General features: G+C 41.3%; 1 protein-coding gene across 2 annotated transcripts; it reads left to right on the top strand.

Annotated features, from left to right (window-relative positions):
- The first annotated feature begins 8,748 nt into the window (after positions 1 to 8,748).
- LOC117507284 (globoside alpha-1,3-N-acetylgalactosaminyltransferase 1-like) lies at positions 8,749 to 21,423 on the top strand. Of its 2 annotated transcripts, XM_034167121.1 has the most exons (4): positions 8,749 to 8,983; positions 13,404 to 13,423; positions 15,600 to 15,664; positions 20,306 to 21,423. In XM_034167121.1, exon 4 carries the CDS (start codon positions 20,338 to 20,340, stop codon positions 21,256 to 21,258), a length of 921 nt encoding a protein of 306 aa, XP_034023012.1. In that variant the 5' UTR covers positions 8,749 to 8,983; positions 13,404 to 13,423; positions 15,600 to 15,664; positions 20,306 to 20,337; the 3' UTR covers positions 21,259 to 21,423. The 2 variants fall into 2 exon arrangements, with proteins under 2 accessions (XP_034023012.1, XP_034023011.1); XM_034167120.1 differs by lacking the exon at positions 13,404 to 13,423 and having other exon boundaries at positions 15,602 to 15,664.
- Positions 21,424 to 21,902: the final 479 nt, after the last annotated feature.

Here is a 21,902-nt window from a genome sequence, read left to right as displayed (position 1 = left end):
GAAAATTTATTAACACTTTGTTGCTCAAAACGTGGACTGCTGGATCCAGAAAGGGTCCCGTGCTGCAAACTAGTGATTATGAACAAATTTTGACCATGTCAGACGCAGGGGTGGGTCCGATCTTTCTTCTCTCCACTGCTTGCTCAGGCACACCACCTTTAGAAGATACAGTTTCTAATCGTATTACTGTAACATTTAAATATTATTCAAATACAATGATTGAAATGTGGTTCAAAAATCTTGAGTTTCTAATGTAAAAATGTGGGCCCTCATTTATGATCTGTTGGTACGCATAGATTTGTGCTTAACCCATCCACGCGAACATTTCTCCACAAAGTATAGAATTAACCACCTTTTATGTTTAATTAGAAATGTGTATAAATATACACCCAACTCTGTCCATGGGTACACATCTCGTAGTAGAAGAGGGAAACTGAACTAAAAAGCATTGCTGCTGTCACAGCATGAACCTCATCCACATATGTTCTTTATTTACTCAAATTAATAAGTAGACAATTAGTAATCATGTCAAGTTAGAAACAGATCTGTGGCCTCATTTTGTCCAAACCTACAAAAGATACCTGTGCAAACAGTACTATAAGGCATAAATCAAACCGTTTTCTTCCTGCAATTTTATACAGCCCAGTCTTTTTTTTTTTTTTTTTTGGTTTCTTTAGTGCTTCTGTCACAAAATGATTAAAATGTTTATGACAGGGTTTTTTTTTAACTTACTATTACTACCCCTGCCCCCAACCATAACCTAACCCTACTCCTTCCCTTAACCCTAACCATAACCATCCCGACCCCCGCTTTTAATTTTGTGCAGCCGTCACGGAATGTATTAGAATAAATTCATGCTCCTATGATGAACATTTTGCACTTTTCGTGACAATATCACAAATCAATAGATTGATGTACAACCCCTGGCAAAAATTATGGAATCACCGGCCTCGGAGGATGTTCATTCAGTTGTTTAATTTTGTAGAAAAAAAGCAGATCACAGACATGACACAAAACTAGTCATTTCAAATGGCAACTTTCTGGCTTTAAGAAACACTATAAGAAATCAGGAAAAAAAAATTGTGGAAGTCAGTAACGGTTACTTTTTTAAAACCAAGCAGAGGGAAAAAAATATGGAATCACTCAATTCTGAGGAAAAAATTATGGAATCATGAAAAACAAAAGAACGCTCCAACACACCACTAGTATTTTGTTGCACCACCTCTGGCTTTTATAACAGCTTGCAGTCTCTGAGGCATGGACTTAATGAGTGACAAACAGTACTCTTCATCAATCTGGCTCCAACTTTCTCTGATTGCTGTTGCCAGATCAGCTTTGTAGGTTGGAGCCTTGTCATGCCCCATTTTCTTCAACTTCCACCAAAGATTTTCAATTGGATTAAGATCCGGACTATTTGCAGGCCATGACATTGACCCTATGTGTCTTTTTGCAAGGAATGTTTTCATCATCCCCAAACATCCTTTCAATTGATGGGATAAGAAAAGTGTCCAAAATATCAACGTAAACTTGTGCATTTATTGATGATGTAATGACAGCCATCTCCCCAGTGCCTTTACCTGACATGCAGCCCCATATCATCAATGACTGTGGAAATTTACATGTTCTCTTCAGGCAGTCATCTTTATAAATCTCATTGGAACGGCACCAAACAAAAGTTCCAGCATCATCACCCTGCCCAATGCAGATTCGAGATTCATCACTGAATATGACTTTCATCCAGTCATCCACAGTCCACGATTGCTTTTCCTTAGCCCATTGTAACCTTGTTTTTTTCTGTTTAGGTGTTAATGATGGCTTTCGTTTAGCTTTTCTGTATGTAAATCCCATTTCCTTTAGGCAGTTTCTTACAGTTTGGTCACAGACGTTGACTCTAGTTTCCTCCCATTCGTTCCTCATTTGTTTTGTTGTGCATTTTCGATTTTTGAGACATATTGCTTTAAGTTTTCTGTCTTGACGCTTTGATGTCTTCCTTGGTCTGCCAGTATGTTTGCCTTTAACAACCTTCCCATGTTGTTTGTATTTGGTCCAGAGTTTAGACACAGCTGACTGTGAACAACTGACATCTTTTGCAACATTGCGTGATGATTTACCCTCTTTTAAGAGTTTGATAATCCTCTCCTTTGTTTCAATTGACATCTCTCGTGTTGGAGCCATGATTCATGTCAGTCCACTTGGTGCAACAGCTCTCCAAGGTGTGATCACTCCTTTTTAGATGCAGACTAACGAGCAGATCTGATTTGATGCAGGTGTTAGTTTTGGGGATGAAAATTTACAGGGTGAGTCCATAATTTATTCCTCAGAATTGAGTGAGTCCATATTTTTTTCCCTCTGCTTGGTCTAAAAAAGTAACCGTTACTGACTGCCACAATTTTTTTTCTTGATTTCTTGTAGTGTTTCTTAAAGCCAGAAAGTTGCCATTTGAAATGACTTTAGTTTTGTGTCATGTCTGTGATCTGCTTTTCTACAAAATTAAACAAATAAATGAACATCCACCGAGGCCGGTGATTCCATAATTTTTGCCAGGGGTTGTATATTTCATGCTGCTGAATCACGACATACCATGAGTGAAATGGTCATTATAAATGGTTCAAATCTACCATTGGATGACTTGCGTGCGACTTGCTGCATTTATTTATTTTTTATATTGTTCATCTCACTGCTGTAACCACATACAAGCATCTTGATCTCCATTTCACAAAAGCTTCTTTTCTTTGCACTCTTGTTCCATTATTCCCACGAGGAACACAAGCAACAAACATTTCTTTTTTATATGTGAATGCAAATAACCATGAACGTGTACGAGCCTGTGTTTTAGAAGAACTGTGATTTGTCAACAGCTGATACTGATGTGCGTACCACCGGCATGCTCCCGTTTGTTATATATGGATTTTTTTTTTTTCACTTACACAGTAAATTTGGTTTGTACAACAGCATTTAGAACATTTTCTACACACAGGCTGATAAATGAGGGCCCTGGTTGCTATTTATATTGTCCTATTTTTTCACTTATCATATGTCATATGCTAATTTATTTCAAACATTGATGGGACTCCTACTTATTTTAATCCCTTTAGAAGACAAACTGATGTCTGCAAATCTGACACAAAGTCATTCAAAAATAAAAGACAGCAAGGAATCTAAATTAGAGTGAAACAAAGGTAAACTGACCACCTCTTTGAAAGGACTGAGTGGCAACAAATTATTCATTCTCAGGGTGTTGACAAAGCTAAAAGAAAGTGAAAGAACTGTATTCCATTTTCTCCAAAGTATTTAAGCATATAGAGAGAATCCTGTAAAAATATGCAGAAGAGTCACTATAGTCACATAAAGAAAAAATTGCAGTCTTCTCAAAAAGCACCAACGTTGGCACATATGTAGAATGATATATTCTCCACAAGTCTGAATATTAAACCTGCACAGATTTTGCCTGGGAGAGTCATTCGACTAAGCTGACCTTTTCATACATAGAAAATGTTCAAGAATAATAACTGAAAAGAGAAACAGAATTAGTTACCTGAATAAGCTCAAATAATGCAGAGCAGGGAGCTCAGTGGGATAAGGATTTGTGCTACCAAATAGAGTTGTATCTAATGATTATTTTCATAATTAATTGATCAGTCAGTTAGTTTCTCATGTAGATGATTAGCTGTTAGGTCCAAAAACTGTCATGGTTGATCATTGTTATCCAGTGCCCAAGACTTCAAATGGCTTCAAATGTCTTGTTTTTGTCCACAGCCAAAACAAATTCAGTTTACTGCAAGATAAGAGTAAAGGAGCAAGTAAAATAAACCAGAAAATATACACATTTCAGAAACTGAAATCAAAGAATTTGGATTTTTTAAATGACTCAAAATGATTAGTCAGTTATTAAAGTAATTGTTTATAAATTTAATAGTTGATTAATCGTTACAGCTCTGCTAACAGTATGTAGATGGATTCAATTCCCAGTCACTACCTGTCCATGTACCAATCCCCCAGTTGTAAATGGGTCTTGCCTTTGGCTAACTAACCTGTGTTGGACACCTGTCCCTTCCAAGGGGAGTTGTAGACACTCATTTGTTCTGTAGACTTAATGCTGCTGAAAATGGTAATAAGCACTGCGGCACCAATGGTCCTCAGGGCCTCTATAGGCCATACGTAGTCTTCCTGAATAAAGCCTCGTGTCCACATGTTGCTGTTAGTTTCCAGGTGGGCTCCAGATAGAAACTGGGAAGCAAACGGCATCCAAAACTTCAGCAGGTGATTTCACCGATTATCATCACTTTGGCCAGATGTGATGAGTTCATCAGTGAAATCATCTGCTGAGTCAGTGATGGCCAGGAAAACCTGCACCCTCTCTGCCCTTTCTGGAATACTTTGGTCATCACTGTTGTAGATGGTGGGCAGCACGCTCCAGGATTACCATGTATGCTAGCAGATGGATTGCAGTAGGATTCGTGATTATTCCATGAGTTTGCAAATTTTTTTATCAGGAAGCCAACCACAACCCAACGGCACGCATGTGGACAGGGGGTTTTAGTAACATGAGAATAAGTAAAATAAGACAGTTTCCCAAGATTATTTTCTCACTAAAGTATTATTTTACACTTCAGTTTGCAAACCATTTCAGGCTATAATCAGACAGTTGAATTGGTACAACATTCTATATACTGCCAATGAAAAAAGCGGTTAAATGGCAATGTTTTAGTAAAATGATGAAATGAATATCATTTACTGCTCTGTTCCCAATATATACCATTTCAACAAGTAAGCTTGATACACTGAAAAAAATTTGGAGTGATATTTACTTAAAAAAAACCTCGGCAAGTTTTTCCACTCAGAAATTCCAAGTAAATTTTACAAGGAGAATTCTTAAGTAAATTTTACTTGCATACATAAGTTTATCTAAAAGAATAACTCAAGTACATTTACTAGCAATTATCAATTGAATATTTTCATTGAATTTTACTGTCTTTATTCCTAAAAAGTAAAACTTTTCAGCTATTCCCCTTGTTTTCACTCAAGGTTGCCACAGCAGATCCAATTTGGATCTGCATGTTGATCCGGCACAAATTCTACACTGGATGCCTTTCCTCACGCACCACCACATTACATGAAATGTAGCAGGGGTGGGGTTTGAACCGGGAACCATCTGCACTGAAACCAAGTGCACTAACCGCTTGTCCTCCACCTCTGCACTGAGTTTTAAGCCCCTTTGGCTGCCCTTGTTTTCACTCAGAGTCGCCACAGCAGATCTTGGATCATTAGTTCATGAATGTGTTCATTATAAAACCACTATCGATGCATCTTGATGCATCTTTTTTCTAAACAGAATTTCTTTTGTCTCACTGTCTGACAAATTTAAGTTTTTTTTTTTTAAATAATCCATAGCAGGCAGAGGTGTGGCCAAGTGGTTAGTGCACTTGGTTTCAGTGCAAAAGGTTCCCGGTTCAAACCCAACCCCTGCCGCATTTCTCTATGTAATGTGGAGATCCATCAGGAAGGGCATCCAGTGTAGAATTTGTGCCAAATCAACATGCAGATCCAAACTAGGGGGAACAGCTGAAAATAAGGGGAACAGCTGAAAAGTTTTACTTTTTATGAATAAAGACAGAGTAAAATTCAATGAAAATATTCAGTTGATAATTGCTAGTAAATTTTACTTGTTATTCTTTTAGATAAACTAATATATGCAAGTAAAATTTACTTAAGAATTCCCCTTGTAAAATTTACTTGGAATTTCTGAGTGGAAAAACTTGCACTTGTACAAAATTGTACAAAATTTAATTTTTTTAGTGTACCATGATCAATACATTACTGGTAGACCATTTGTAGGTCTCCTGTAAATCTGAGTAATTTTTCAAAATGGCTACTAAAATGGCAACAATAAAAATAGCTACACTGAACAATCAGTTATCAATCCTAGCCCAATGATTTGAAGTAAGTCACTCGTGTCAGCAAGACAAATATCTAGATAATGATGCATCCCTTTTAACACTAATACTGAATGGTGGCCATTTACAAAAATGCCTGCCATGGCTGTCATGGCTAAATTAGAGAAGGCTCATTATCCATATTTGCTTAGAATAGTATATTGATCTACATCTGTGCCAAATTTCGTGCTTTTTAGACTAAAATGATCTGCATGTTGATCTGGCACAGGTATTAGGTATGATCTGCTGTGGCAGACAAAAAGTGAGATGCTGAAAGAAAAAGACAGCACTGAATATTTGGTCTGACATTTTAACTATATGCTGCTGTGGTTCAACATATACATTTAAAAAAGAAATGGTCCTTTAGTCTGATAATAATGGGTAAGATAAATAGCACTGGGATATTTTTCAGCTTGTGGAGCAAATATAATCTACAAATACAACGAAGTGGAAAAAAACTGAAAAAAAAAAACCTATACTTGTGCAATTTGTTTAGTTTTGTATAAGTACAATGCTGCATTAAATGAAATATTTTTCTAAGGATCCTTATACTTTATGGAAGTGATATTTACAATATCAATCCCTTGGACACTTTCTTTATTCATGTTCATAATTCACTCAATAATTAGAAATTCAGTGTAGCTGCCATCTCACTCAATGAACACTGCCAATTTCTTTGCTGTTAAAAAGCTTCTATGTGTTTCATTGATTGTGCAAAACGAAATGTCACATTTTCATGAACTATTTGGCATTATTATCAGAAGCTGAACACCACTCTGTAGGATAGAGGCTCTGCACCACTACGTTTAAGCACATTCATCTGGAATGCCTTAATATATGCTGTAATAAATTTGCATACTCACCTCCACGTGGTAGACCCATTTACAGATGCTGGTGTAAGTGACAGAGTTATAAAGCCTCTATGCAGAGTCTCTATCCTCCAGCTTTGAACTGCCTGCCCCACTTTCTCTGCCAAAAAGGTGACAAGGAAAAAGATGCGCTTTACATGTACGCTGTAATTTATCCATTCTTTAGTGGAGCTAGTGTTGTTTTCTTTATGTTTTTGACTGAAGCTTCAGTCCAAAGTTGTTTACACAAAGTGATACTATGTTGCAATTTCTGTCAGGATGTATGATAAAAAAAATAAATTAATATTTATCTTAATAAACTGCAAAGTGACCTATTGAGTCTGCTTGAGTTTGTGGCAAAACACAAAAATGCGGTGAAGGTTTTTATGATTTGGTCTGCTGTTACATGAATTTCACATGTTCTTTAATATTATCAATCAGATTGAATGCGAGTGGGATGAAGGAATTAATATCTGACTGGCTGTGGTGATGATATTAAGTCGCTATCTGACGTTACAAATTCTGCTTAACTGAAGTAGCAACTGTTCTGAAACCAATCAGTCATCATTTTCACTCAAGTGTAACACAATATATAATAATACAAATTCACTCACACATGCACATGTGTGAGGCAGCATGGCGGATTAGTGGTTAGCGCTGTTGCCTCACAGCAAGAAGGTCATGGGATCGATTCCCACCTGGACCATTCTGTGTGGAGTTTGCATGTTCTCCCTGTGTTCAAGTAGGTTCCCTCTGGGTGCTCTGGTTGCGGAGGTGATGGTCTAGTGGTTAAGTGTTGGGCTTGAGACCAGAGGATCCTCAGTTCAAACCTAACATGACCAGAAAATAAATGGTAAATGGACTGAATTTATATAGCGCTTTTCTAACTGCATCAGACGTTCAAAGCATTTTACAATAATGCCTCACATTCACCCCGATGTGAGGGTGCTGCCATACAAGGCGCTCACTACACACCGGGAGCAATAGGTGATTAAGGACCATGCCCAAGGGCCCTTAGTGATTTTCTGGTCAGGCTGGGATTTGAACCGAGGATCCTCTGGTCTCAAGCCCAATGCTTTAACTAAGGCTACTGAATCCCCAAGTTGCTCCCGGTGTGTAGTGTGCACCCTGCATGACATGGGTGTGTGAGTGTGTATGTGTGAATGGGTGAATGTGAGTCATACTTGTAAAGCGCTTTGAAGTGTCTGCAGATGGGAAAGCTCTATATAAACGCAGTCCATTTACCATTTATTTATGGCTCTTAAAACCTATTTATTTCCTCCTGTCTAGAATTAGGTTTATAGTTTTATATTTGCACTTGATGTAAAGTACTTTTAAGTGTGTTCGACTTGAAAGTGCTATATAATTTATTATTATTACTACTACTACTACAACCTACTGCTGCCTGCAGGTGTAACGACAACAAATGACCAAATGCTCTGATAAACAGTAAGACAATCAGTGAAATGTCACTTCATGGTCACTGCACAAATTCTCTAATTGTAATCATTCCAAGCACATGATCTTTTCTCTAACATCTTGCTCCACTTCCACTGCATTTCCTACTTAGTGCCGCCACCTGGTGGACAGAAATTGCACTTTATATTCATGTGACCAGGAGTCTGGTTTAAAATCTTGTTTTTACTTGCTATTTATATCTGTGGACTACTGTGTCACTATACTCCAGCTAAAGTCTTCTGGGGCTTTGAGTAACAATACACGGTCTATTACATGTTCAACACTTTTGGAAGAACAATAATCCACAATAATGCAATGTCCCTTTTTTTTATCTCTATAAGAAAAAGGGAAGAACAAACATTATCTTGAAATTCTTTTCTTTCCTTGTCTATTTTATCCTTCCCTACTCAACTCCGCCCATCTGCCCAAATTCCCCAGACATCTGGTTGCCTTGGTTTTCCTCCAAAACGGAATACTCTGAAAGCCTGCGAGGGAAACAGGGGTGGGGGGAGAGAAAGAAACTATGCAAAGAGGGGGGGTGGAAAACATTTTGAAAGGGAGGAAGAGGTAAGAAAATGATCTTTGATTCAACGACACATTTTCCCGGGAAGAGACAAGAGTGGAAGCTACAGAGGAAGACGGTGAGATCAGCACAGTGATTTTTGGGCCTCAGACACAGTTTGTGTGTTGATTCACCAGCGGGGCACAGAATGGCACCATTCCCGTTCTGCAAAACGCCCACAGGTCAGTACACACCATGTAGCTGCTCCATCTCGTCTCTCTTTTCCCCTCACTTGATTTGTGTCTGTGTGCTCGTTTATGTTCAGTTGAACCTCTGCTGCGGTTAAGACGCATGATTTGGACTTCCAAAACACTTTTCTCGCTGTCTTCAAGAAATCCAGGCCTGAAACTATGGCCAAGAACACAATTTTAGTGCATAAATAACTCAAGATCACTTGCACACGTCTCCCCTAAATCTCTACAGTGGTGGAAGAGTGTGCACACCAAAGATGACAGATGAGTGGAGAGTGTGCTGATAAAACAGTAGCTTAAATGCGTCACTGAGGCTTGGTTTCCTTATCCGGGGTGCCATCATGTTGCTCTTGTTGCTAAACCACCCATCAGCCCCTCTTCCACTCTAATCTTAAGGCCCCTTCACACATAGTGCGAAGTTTGGTCAAAAACGGTGAAACAGCGCAAAGCAGTTCGAATTTGCACACCACGAAACATTGCGCCAACGGGCAGGTGTGCACGAGAGTTCATGCACACATTGGTGTCTTTTGAGCAGCAAAACAGTGCGTGGTGCACCACATCACGCATCATGTGGAAAAAATACAAAATAAAAACCAGCCGGTACCTGTGGAACCACATCTTGCCGCTTATGTGGAATAAAAAAAACAAAAAAAACAAAAAACATTGCACCCACAGGACGCAAACCCACGCCTTACAAAAGCTCTGATTGCCAGTCAGAAACTTTACCACTGAGCTACGGAGCTGTCCTTTGAAGGCTGCGGGAATAGGCCTCATATCAGGAAGGACGTGCGAGTATTACAAAAAAAAATTAAATCACACACCATGTAAAAACACTGCATTTATCAAGCGAGCAATACAAATATGATCCGTCTGTTCCTCTGGTGATGACCCATGGTCACAGACATACAGTCAGGAAATGACATGAATGAGAAGCAGTGTGCTCTACTGTCCACATCTACTGGTCAGGTGCGTCTCGTCAACCCGACACGCATGTCTTGTGGATGGTGCACCACAGCACAGACACCACATCATGTGGAACAGAGCTCACGTGGGTGATGTGACAGTCAGATCGCCTGCTGCATGTTCTGATCTGACGGTCCATTTCAACCTGGCAGGCTGTCAATGTCCACTCCGTGCACACCTCGCTTGCTGCAGCTTGTTGCTCAATGCAGCTTATCGCCACAGTGATATATGTTTTTATTTATGTCCACGTGATAACAGCAAACAGACACATGCACCTCACAGTGGACAGTTGTTAGTCCACGTCCGTCCAAACACAGTACGTGTTGTCCAGCTGGAATGTCCAGATCCACAGATCACCACAGCTGCTTCTGTCATAGCCGCACCTCCTGTCAGTTCAGTGCACAGACCAAAGCCACACACGTGGGGAACTTAGACAAATTTCACTGCGAGTATGACAGTGGTTGTCTGCAGTCTGTTGTTGTGTCAAGAGTGCAACTGGTTACACATTTTCTAAGTGCCAAACGAAAGGTGTCAAAATTTGGCCAGCACCTCCCACGAGAGGGTTTAATGATTTTGCATAGCGTACACTCTGTCTTTCAGCCGCTGGTCTGCACAAATAGTTGTAGCAACATGTGTGCAAGGTGTTCAAGGCAGGGATGACAGTACACGGTTTGCACACAACTCCTGCTTCATGCGCACTTAATGCGCAGTGTGTGAAGGGGCCCTTAATAATTATAGATGGATATTCTTTCAAAGGTCACAAGTAAACTAGTGGCAGACTAGTGTCTCTAATCTGTAGAACCATTACTTTATGGCCCACGCCACTCTTCATCATGTGTCAATAAACATAAGCCTTACTATTGTTTTACTTGCGCACAAGAAACTACAAAAGCTGTGTACTTAGAGGACATTACACGAATCCTCTTTGTCAAATCCTGTGCTACGTTTCAAACATTGTGTTCAAGCACAGACTCATGCAGAAAGAGGTGCCCATTGTAATTATCTGTGGGAAACCAGCAGAAATACAACCCCAGTTCCAATGAAGTTGGGACGTTGTGTAAAATGTAACTAAAAACAGAATACAATGATTTGAAAATCCTCTTTAACCTATATTCAATTGAATACACCACAAAGACAAGATATTTAATGTTCAAACTGATAGACTTTTTTTGTTTTTGTGTCAATATTTGCTCATTTTGAAATGGATGCCTGCAACACATTTCAAAAAAGTTGGGACGGTGCAACAAAAGACCGGGAAAGTTGATGAATGCTCAAAGAACACCTAATGGGAAACAGGTGAGTGTCATAATTGGGTATAAAAGGAGCATCCCCAAAATTCTCAGCTGTTCACAAGCAAAGATGGGGCAAGGATCACCACTTTGTGAACAACTGAGTGAAAAATAGTCCAACAGTTTAAGAACAATGTTTCTCAATGTTCATTTGCAAGGAATTCAGGGATTCCATCATCTACAGTCCATAACATAATCAGAAGATTCAGAGAATCTGAATTTTCTACACGTAAGCAGCAAGGCCAAAAACCAACATTGAATGCCCATGACCTTTGATCCCTCAGGCAGCACTGCATTAAAAACTGACATCACTGTGTAAAGGATCTTACTGCGTGGGCTCAGGAACACTTCAGAAAACCATTGTCAGTTAACACAGTTTGTTGCTACATCTACAAGTGCAAGTTAAAACTCTACCATGCAAAGTGAAAGCCATACATCAACAACATCCAGAAATGCCGCCGCCTTCTCTGGGCCCGAGCTCATTTGAAATGTGGTCTGATGAGTCCTCATTTCAAATTGTTTTTGGAAATCATGGACATCGTGCCCTCCGGACAAAAGAGGAAAAAGACCATCCAGATTGTTACCAGCGCAAAGTTCAAAAGCCAGCATCTGTGATGGTATGGGGGTGTGTTAGTGCCCACGGCATGGGCAACTTACACATCTATGATGGCATCATCAATGCTGAAAGGTACATCCAGGTTTTGGAGCAACACATGCTGCCATCCAAGCAACGTCTATTTCAGGGACGTCCCTGCTTATTTCAGCAAGACAATGCCAAGCCACATTCTGCACATGTTACAACAGTGTGGCTTCGTAGTAAAAGAGTGTGGGTACTAGACTGGCCTGCCTGTAGTCCAGACCTGTCGCCCATTGAAAATGTGTGGCGCATTATGAAGCGCAAAATGCGACAACAGAGACCCCGGACTGTTGAACAACTGAAGCTGTACATCAAGCAAGAATGGGAAAGAATTCCACCTACAAAGCTTCAACAATTAGTGTCCTCAGATCCCAAATGCTTATTGAGTGTTGTTAGAAGGAACAGTGATGTAACACAGTGGTAAACATACCACTGTCCCAGCTTTTTTTGAAACGTGTTGCAGGCATCCATTTCAAAATGGGCAAATATTTGCACAAAAACAATAAAGTTTATCAGTTTGAAAATTAAATATCTTGTCTTTGTGGTGTAATCAATTGAATATAGGTTGAAAAGGATTTGCAAATCATTGTATTCTGTTTTTAATTTACATTTTTCATAACGTCCCAACTTCATTGGAATTGGGGTTGTATTAGTTCATTCTGTGGTGATGGGTGTGGGTCCTGAAAATCACTGTAGGTGATTAGCTGGATCTCATTCTAGGCTATTCTTTCATGATTAATTTTCTTGTGTTTGTGTGAACAGTATTCTCCCAGAATGGATAAAAAGCTAACATTAATTGGACATTATGTATGTACAGTACTGTGTCAGGAAAAGAGGACAGACAAGTTGCAATGTCCTGCAAGATCAGATGGATCTGATAAGGGAGCAGGTTATAGATATCTTGCAGAAGGGTGTAGAAATAAATCCCTCAAGTGGACTGAACTCTGTTACTGTGGTGGCCTGTGTCCAAACTGACTTCTAAATATGTGATAAATGAAACACTGCATTTGATTTGATGAATCTTTGGATCATTTTGTAGAAAAAACTTACAATCACAGAAGCTTTGTTATATTAAATAGGAGATTGGGCCCTGGGTTCTGCGTTCTCAGGGTGCAGGACTACTTTGTGTCCCTAGGGTGAATAAAAAGTCTGTGGGTCACAGAGCTTTCTCTTATCGTGCCCCTGTTCTGTGGAATGATCTGCCTGCATCAATAAAACAGTCAGATTCTGTAGAGACTTTCAACTCCAGATTTAAGACGCACTTACTTTCCCTTTCGTATGGCTAACATACTGGCATAGTATGTTACTATGCTTCATACCCTTTTAAATTCATTTTATTAGGAAACTGAGTGGGCTGCGGCCTCAACTTTATCTAAATTCTGGGTCTTTTAGTGAACCTTAGGGCTAGTGGCCAGTGATCACCTTAGTATTTCTTCTGTTTTCTTGTTGCTTAATGCTGACAAATCATACTGTATTTGTTGTCTTTCTGCTGCTTGATTTTGCTATTTTCTCTCTGTCTGAGGTGCGGCTCCATCCAGAAGTGGCAGTGGGTGTCTTCTTCTGCAACGGCCATGAAACAGACGGGATCTACACTCAACAAAAATCTAAACGCAACACTTTTGGTTTTGCTCCCATTTTGTATGAGATGAACTCAAAGATCTAAAACTTTTTCCACATACACAATATCACCATTTCCCTCAAATATTGTTCACAAACCAGTCTAAATCTGTGATAGTGAGCACTTCTCCTTTGCTGAGATAATCCATCCCACCTCACAGGTGTGCCATATCAAGATGCTGATTAGACACCATGATTAGTGCACAGGTGTGCCTTAGACTGCCCACAATAAAAGGCCACTCTGAAAGGTGCAGTTTTATCACACAGCACAATGCCAAAGATGTCGCAAGATTTGAGGGAGCGTGCAATTGGCGTGCTGACAGCAGGAATGTCAACCGGAGCTGTTGCTCGTGTATTGAATGTTCATTTCTCTACCATAAGCCGTCTCCAAAGGCGTTTCAGAGAATTTGGCAGTACATCCAACCAGCCTCACAACCGCAGACCACGTGTAACCACACCAGCCCAGGACCTCCACATCCAGCATGTTTACCTCCAAGATCGTCTGAGACCAGCCACTCGGACAGCTGCTGAAACAATCGGTTTGCATAACCAAAGAATTTCTGCACAAACTGTCAGAAACCGTCTCAGGGAAGCTCATCTGCATGCTCGTCGTCCTCATAGGGGTCTCGACCTGACTCCAGTTCGTCGTCGTAACCGACTTGAGTGGGCAAATGCTCACATTCGCTGGCGTTTGGCACGTTGGAGAGGTGTTCTCTTCACGGATGAATCCCGGTTCACACTGTTCAGGGCAGATGGCAGACAGCGTGTATGGCGTCGTGTGGGTGAGCGGTTTTCTGATGTCAATGTTGTGGATCGAGTGGCACATGGTGGCGGTGGGGTTATGGTATGGGCAGGCGTCTGTTATGGACGAAGAACACAGGTGCATTTTATTGATGGCATTTTGAAAGCACAGAGATACCGTGACGAGATCCTGAGGCCCATTGTTGTGCCATACATCCAAGAACATCACCTCATGTTGCAGCAGGATAATGCACAGCCCCATGTTGCAAGGATCTGTACACAATTCTTGGAAGCTGAAAATGTCCCAGTTCTTGCATGGCCGGCATATTCACCGGACATGTCACCCATTGAGTATGTTTGGGATGCTCTGGACCGGCGTATACGACAGCGTGTACCAGTTCCTGCCAATATCCAGCAACTTCGCACAGCCATTGAAGAGGAGTGGACCAACTTGGTATGGCACACCTGTGAGGTGGGATGGATTATCTCAGCAAAGGAGAAGTGCTCACTATCACAGATTTAGACTGGTTTGTGAACAATATTTGAGGGAAATGGTGATATTGTGTATGTGGAAAAAGTTTTAGATCTTTGAGTTCATCTCATACAAAATGGGAGCAAAACCAAAAGTGTTGCGTTTATATTTTTGTTGAGTGTATGAACCCAAACCCCCACCCCTCCCCTCCCCAGCCAGCTCACCCGTCCTGGACACCAGCATGGACTCCAAAAATTTCCTGTTGTCAAGCGTGTCAGTACCATGGCCCAGGCAGAGGGTCGCCCCTTTGATTCCGGTCTGCTTGAGGTTTCTTCCTCAAATCATCAGAGGGAGTTGTTCCTTACCCCTGTTGCCTGTGTGCTTGCTCTGGGGCAGAGGTCTCAAACTCATGCCAGAAAGGGCAGAGACGGTGCAGGTTCTCTTTGCAACCACCCACTCCACCAGGTGATTTCACTGATTAACTGATTCCACCTGGTCAAAGTGATGTTAATCAGTAAAATCACCTGATGGAGTGGGTTGTTGCAAAGAGAACCTGCATCCTCTCTGCCCTTTCTGGAACAAGTTTGAGACCTCTGCTCTGGGGCTTAGTAAAGTTAGACCTTACTTGTGTGACGCACCTTGAGGCAACTTTGTTGTGATTTGGTGCTATATAAATGAAATGAATCGGGGCCTGATATATTTTAAATTTGCTCATCACCATTTATTATTTTTATTTCTTTGATCATTGAAGTCTCACCATCATGCATACTTCAACATGAGTCTAAGGATCAAAGCATTTCTATATAGCTTGACATTTCACCAGCTTGTTTGGTTTTTTAACTCCACATCACATATTTCTTTGCATGTGTTTGTGTTTGTCCCTCAAACAGGACCTGCCAGAGTAACAAGAATAAAACTGTTCCTGTACTTCTTTATCCTGATTCTCATCATATGTAAGTGTACTGAGTAATTCTGAGGTAACACTTTCTGCTAGGACGCTGTTTGTAGCACTTATAAAGTAAATTACAGTAATGTGGGAAATACAACCTTTTATTTCTCTTTTTAGTCCTTTTCAGAAAGATCTCTTTCGATTCTGGTTTGGTGGTGTGAGATAACAAGCAAGGAAACTGGGGGGGGGGGGTCATGTCCCCCCACCATACATGTTAAAAAAAACATTCTATTAAAAACATATTTTCACACTACTATGCACATGCATTAGTCCTGATCCACACATGGACTCCCAGTGGGTTTCACAGAGGCATCAGTTAAATCGAGTACCCTCACTACACATCCACACCAGAATTTCCCGAGATGCAAAGCCCTTAATGCAAGACACAGTATGTGCCTTTATTTTGAAATGCATCTCACAATTAACTTAGTTTAATATTTGTTATTTAACCAAATCAACACACACATTTGTAATCAAAACACAACAGGATGATTCTTGGATACTGCTGGAAGGACCATATCAACTGAGAGCTAACACCCCATTTACACCGAGTCCATGGCTGAGTTGCGAAAAATGGCCCTCTGCTCACCGTCACTCTCACTGACTCCCACTGGAGTTGCAGGCTGGTCACAATGGGGTCTCCATCATCCGAAAAAGACCTCTCTTGGTCGCCATCACTTTCCATCACTCCCCATTGGTTTTCAACAGGTGTGCGAGTGTATTGAAATGTTTAGAAGACTCGCAGAAGTTGTGCGACCAGTTAACAGATACATGGGTCTCATAATCGGCCTTGATAAACTCTCACGTCTCAACTCACTCCCAACTTGATCTTATGGGTCGTAATAGACTCTCAATTGACTCTACATGGGGTTGCATCAATGATCGTGGATATTAACATATTTTTCACTTGCCCAATTCTGTTGCAATGCAAACTTGGTGTAAATAACAGATCACAACAGAGACCAGCCAAGATTTGTGAGAACTGACAAAATGTCATGATCTTGTAGGTTTTATATAGGTCTCAGTCCGGTGTAAACAGACTGACAACCAGAAGACAATCCGCAAACCAGAAACGAAATGGGGAACCACGAAACATTCCACCTGCTGTTTGGAGGAACGCACGGTTGGACAGTCGTGCATGAAACTGCGGCAATGGTTTTGTGCGCGCTCGTGTTCACATGCATGAATGCAGTGCGAGCACATGGAAAGTTATGCACACAGCAGCGGAGGAAAAAAAACCCCACAATTGATAATACTTAATTCCTGTTATAAAGAGTGGATTTAGCCTCCACCTAGACGTACACCAGGAAGTAAGGAAATGGTGTGGATTACTGTTCTCCCTTTTATGTTTTACATGAATTACCTGATGCACTCGTCTCATGAAGACATCAGCTGGCTCCCGTGTCATGAAGAGCTGGGTCTCGCATCGTGAACACATCAGCAGTGATCCGCTGCAAATGTGATATGTGATAATCGCCTGCGATAATTATAACAATGTGGGGAAATCCCGCAGTGACACGCGCCTCGCAGGGGCGTCCCATAGGGCTCCTAAGATTAACACGAGAGTAAAGTACCAAGCTAAAATTCACAACAGTTACACTAAAAAACTAACAGAAGTATTCAAGAAACGGGGGTCAAACTAGCTAACGCAAGCAAACCGCTAGCAAAACCACTCCTAAGATTTACACAGGAGTAAAATAATGACCTAAAATTCACAGCAGTTACACTCAAAAACTAACAGAAGTATCAAGCAGGTAAAAAAGAAACAGCTATAAAAGTAAGGGGGGGGGGGTGAGTCGACCTAGCTAGCGAATGCTAACTGCTAGTGATTCACAACAGGACTGTAGTTAAATAAGATTCAGTGTAGATACACTTAACAACCAGAAGAGTGCTAAACAGAAATAAAAGAAACGTATACAACCGTGTAAAGCTTGGAAGAGCGTCACAACAGCAAACAATCCACTGGAAGCCTCTGGTACAGTGGCTGGGAATGTTGATGAATGCTCAAAGAACATCTGTTTGGAACATTCCACAGGTGAACAGGTTAATTGGAAACAGGTGAGTGTCATGATTGGGTATAAAAGGAGCATCCCAAAAAGGCTCAGCTGTTCACAAGCAAAGATGGGGCAAGGATCACCACTTTGTGAACAACTGCATGAAAAAAATAGTCCAACACTTTAAGAACAATGTTTCTCAACGTTCAATTGCAAGGAATTTAGGGATTCCATCATCCACAGTCCATAATATAATCAGAAGATTCAGAGAATCTGGAGAGCTTTCTATTCATAAGCGGCAAGGCCGAAAACCAACATCGAATGCCCCTGACCTTCGATCCCTCAGGCGGTATTGCATTAAAAACTGACATCATTGTGTAAAGGTTCTTACCATGTGAGCTCAGGAACACTTCAGAAAACCATTGTCAGCTAACACAGTTTGTCGCTACATCTACATCACTAACAACAGTGCTAACCACTAAGTCATGACTTAGTGGTTAGCACTGTTGTTTCACAGCAACAAGGTCGTGGGATCACATCCCACTTGAGGCCTTTCTGTGTAGAGTTTGCATGTTATTCTCGTGCTTGTGTGGGTTCCCTCTGGGTTCTCTGGCTTCCTCCTATATCCAAAGACATACAGGTTAGTGTAGTGGATACTTTAAATTGATTGTAGGTGTGTGTGCGGGTGTGAATGCGTTTCTCTGTCTATATGTGGCCCTATGATAGACAGGCGTCCTGTCCAGCGTGTACCCTGCCTCGTGCCTCATAAGTGCTGGGATAGACAATATCTTGTCTTTGTGGTGTATTCAATTGAATATAGGTTGAAGAGGATTTGCAAATCATTGTATTCTGTTTTATTCACATTTTACACAACGTCCCAACTTCATTAGAATTAGGGTTGTACACCAACACTCCCCATCCAACTTGATGGAGTTTGTGGCGTCATATTCAAGAAGACTTGAGGCTGCAATTGCTGCCAAAGGTGTATCAACAAAGTATTGAGCAAAGGGTGTGAATACTTATGTACATGTGATTTCTTAGTTTTTATTTTTAATAAATTTGCAAAAATTTCAAAAACGTAATGGGGGTATTATGGATAAACCTGCCCTACACTCCCGCAAATCTACATAGGTGTCAGCAATCTTGTCAATCACACAGGCAGAAGTATGATTATTTTTAAACTTCAAAGTGTGCTGTAAAACCAAAGCAATAAAAACAACAATAAAAAGCACAATAATATGCAAGTCATAAATAAAATCATGCATGAAAATTGACTAAAAACACATATGCTCAAAAAAAGAAAATCAGTTATCTTCCACCACATGGATGGATAGATTGATAGATGAGATTTATTGTCATTGTCATTACACGAGTGCAACAACAACGAGATTACGTCCACACTCAAATTACCACAGACAAGATACAGCAATTAAGCCACAATTATTACTTGTTTACCGCAATAATGGCACACATCAGAATTAAGACAACACATATACATTTGACATTGTTTATGTGCACTAAACTTCAAACAGTCCGTTTTCCAAATTGAGACGATGTGAGTGTGGGGGAGCCGCAGTAACATGTAGTCGCACCGCCGCCAGCTTGGGGGGGGAACGGGGACCTACAGCAGCTAAAACTGTGCAGCACCCCGGAGAGGGAAGGGAGTGGTGGGAGCGGGGCTGGGATGGGGTGCGGGATGAGGACAGGAGGGGGGAGCATGCTTTCAGTCTCTGTCCATGTGTGAGTCAGTTTCTGTCCATGTGTGCTGGAGTTGGAGAAGATAAGAAGGCAGCCAAATGTTCACCAAGGCCTTAGAAATTCTTCTGGAGGAAAACAACGGGGCATTTTGTCCTTCAGAGGCTGATAAGCCTGCCATGTTTATGGCTGAGCAGTGAAAAACACCTTTACAGCTTCACATGAACAACCCAACCATTTATGGATATTCCCTGGTCTCCGACATCTTCCTTTGCAAGGTGTGCATTTGCTCCGAGATGTTATCCATTTTGCATCTGAGTTCAAGGGTAAACGCAGTCTGAGAATGTATCGCTTTGCCCAACTCATTAATCATGACAGACAAGTGATGGGTCGTGGTTCTGGTGGCAGCCGTCTTGCCAATTTTCCGGCAGGTCAGGGCAGCACATAAACTAATAAGTACCAGCCCTCCTACAATGAAACCAAATATAAATAAATCCTTGACATCCTCCACAGAGAATGGCGCAAAGCATGCGACACGCCAAGTCTCCCAGGAGTCAAGAACATAGCCCGCAGGGTAGGTTCCCTCTGGGCACGCAGGGTGCCCCAGCCCTGATTCCCTTGTTGAAAAAATGGTGTCAATAGCGTTCAGAGACCAGCTGATCAGTTCCATGGTTAATCCAATATAGTTTGAAGAATTCACAGTCTGGTGAAGTAGGGGACTTCAAGGTTGGAGCAGAGATAGAGGAGAGAGGAGGAGATGTGACCGCCCTCACTGGAGTCCCAAGCAGAATGACACTAGGATTACCACCCATAGTATAAACACTAGAATTATAACACATAGGAGACAATAAAACTAATGCCAGATCATAAACTGGGACTGACTGTTTCTAGTTTCTCCCACAGATTATATTGTTTTTGTTGAAAAAAAAAAAACAAAGTATGTTTTTCCTCAACAGATTATCTCCATGGTCGAAAGTCTACTGTCAGGATGGAACCACTTCATCCAATCATTCATGGATATGAGAGTGGGGAAGGAATAACAGATGTTGCAGCTGCTCAGGCTTTTGGACAGAAATTCCCTCTTGAGACACCATGGGGTGCTCCTTTAGTGTGGGGTGACACCAGCAACTCAGCTTGGCGTAGAGCTAAATTTGCACAAGAAGGAATCCATACAGGTCTCGTGGTACTTGTCATTGGAACCTATGCCCAGTTCCTGAGACGTTTTCTGTCCTCTGCTGAAATGTACTTTCTTCCTGGTCGAAAGGTCACTTACTACATTCTCACAGACAATCCTCATTCTGTGGAGCCTCACATTGCATTGGGGCATGAACGAAAGCTGAAGGTGGTTCCTGTTGCAGAGTTGCCTGGGTGGGACAGGTTGGCCCACCGCCGCATGGCTCTGCTCGCCGATGCCATCAGAAATCCTATCCACAGGGAAGTTGAATACATCTTCTGTGCTGATATTGATCAGGAGTTTGTGGCCCCTGTAGGAGAAGAAATTCTGTGTGATCTGGTGGCCACACTGCACCCAGAGCTGTATGGAATGCCACGGAAGGCATACCCTTATGAAATTGAAGAAGTCTCATCAGCCTTTGTGGGTGAAGATGAAGGAGACTACTATTATACCTCAGAGTTATATGGAGGTTCAGTCACAAAAATGTACAGCTTGACTCGTGCTTGCTCTTTGCTCATTCTACAAGACCAAGCCAATGGGGTAGTAGCCAGGGGCCTCGAAGAGAGCTACCTCAACCATTACCTGATCGATCACAGGCCAACCTGTGTGTTGTCACCAGAGTACAGCTGGTGGGACTCGGCTCTGACTGCTGACGTACCTGTACAGAGGTTAATCTCATTGGGGAGGCAATGTGGGGCCCTGGATGAGAAGAAACGAGAACAACGCAAGTGTTAAAGAAAGGAATAATTCTCTCTAGCAGCACTGTTTCCTACAAGAAGGGCATTGGCGCCAATTTATTTTGAAGATGGCTTCTGTTTAAACATTATGAATAAGACAAGAAACAGAAGAAAAAGACGTAGAAAAACATGTTTATATTAAAGCAACTGCTCAAAGAAGAAAGCGGACATAAGACACAGCTAACATTTCTTAGGTCTAAACATCTGAAATATGTTATTATGTTTCCTAACCTTCTTCAAATGGTGCATTTCCTCCAGTGCATTCATATCACATTGCACCTTCTATCAGCAATCCCACTAGCCATAAAATCGATTAACACCATGGCCATAGCAGGGTTAGAGAACTCTGTTTCAACCTCAGGCCAAATGACACAAGGAGGTTGGTGTGTCCATAATGGGGCAAAGCAACCTTCAGACTGGTTGGAATTTTTCAGCAACAACAGAAACACATCAAAATTATCCTGCCCACACCACAGAAAGAGCAATGTCCACGCTGTGCCAGGCCTCTGAAATCAAACCATAATACATACTGTGCCAAGGTACCCAAGTCAGCACAAGAGTGCTCTGCCTCTATTCCTGTGTGACAGTGGAAATGTGCCAAAACACAAATGACTAGCCATTTGTAGAATGTTAATAGATCCT

The sequence above is a fragment of the Thalassophryne amazonica genome, chromosome 3, assembly GCF_902500255.1.
Source record: "Thalassophryne amazonica chromosome 3, fThaAma1.1, whole genome shotgun sequence".
Lineage (NCBI taxonomy): Eukaryota > Metazoa > Chordata > Actinopteri > Batrachoidiformes > Batrachoididae > Thalassophryne > Thalassophryne amazonica.
The sequence above is the reverse complement of the archived record's forward strand: the minus strand, read 5'-3'. Positions and strand labels throughout refer to the sequence as shown.

Bases quoted from the DNA above. Each gene is read 5' to 3' on its own strand.
- LOC117507284 (XM_034167120.1), top strand. From the start codon at position 8,950: ATGGCACCATTCCCGTTCTGCAAAACGCCCACAG. The intron at 8,984-15,601 runs GTCAGTACACAC...TCCCTCAAACAG, and splicing joins GTTCTGCAAAACGCCCACAG to GACCTGCCAGAGTAACAAGA. The intron at 15,665-20,305 runs GTAAGTGTACTG...TTTCCTCAACAG, and splicing joins TATCCTGATTCTCATCATAT to ATTATCTCCATGGTCGAAAG.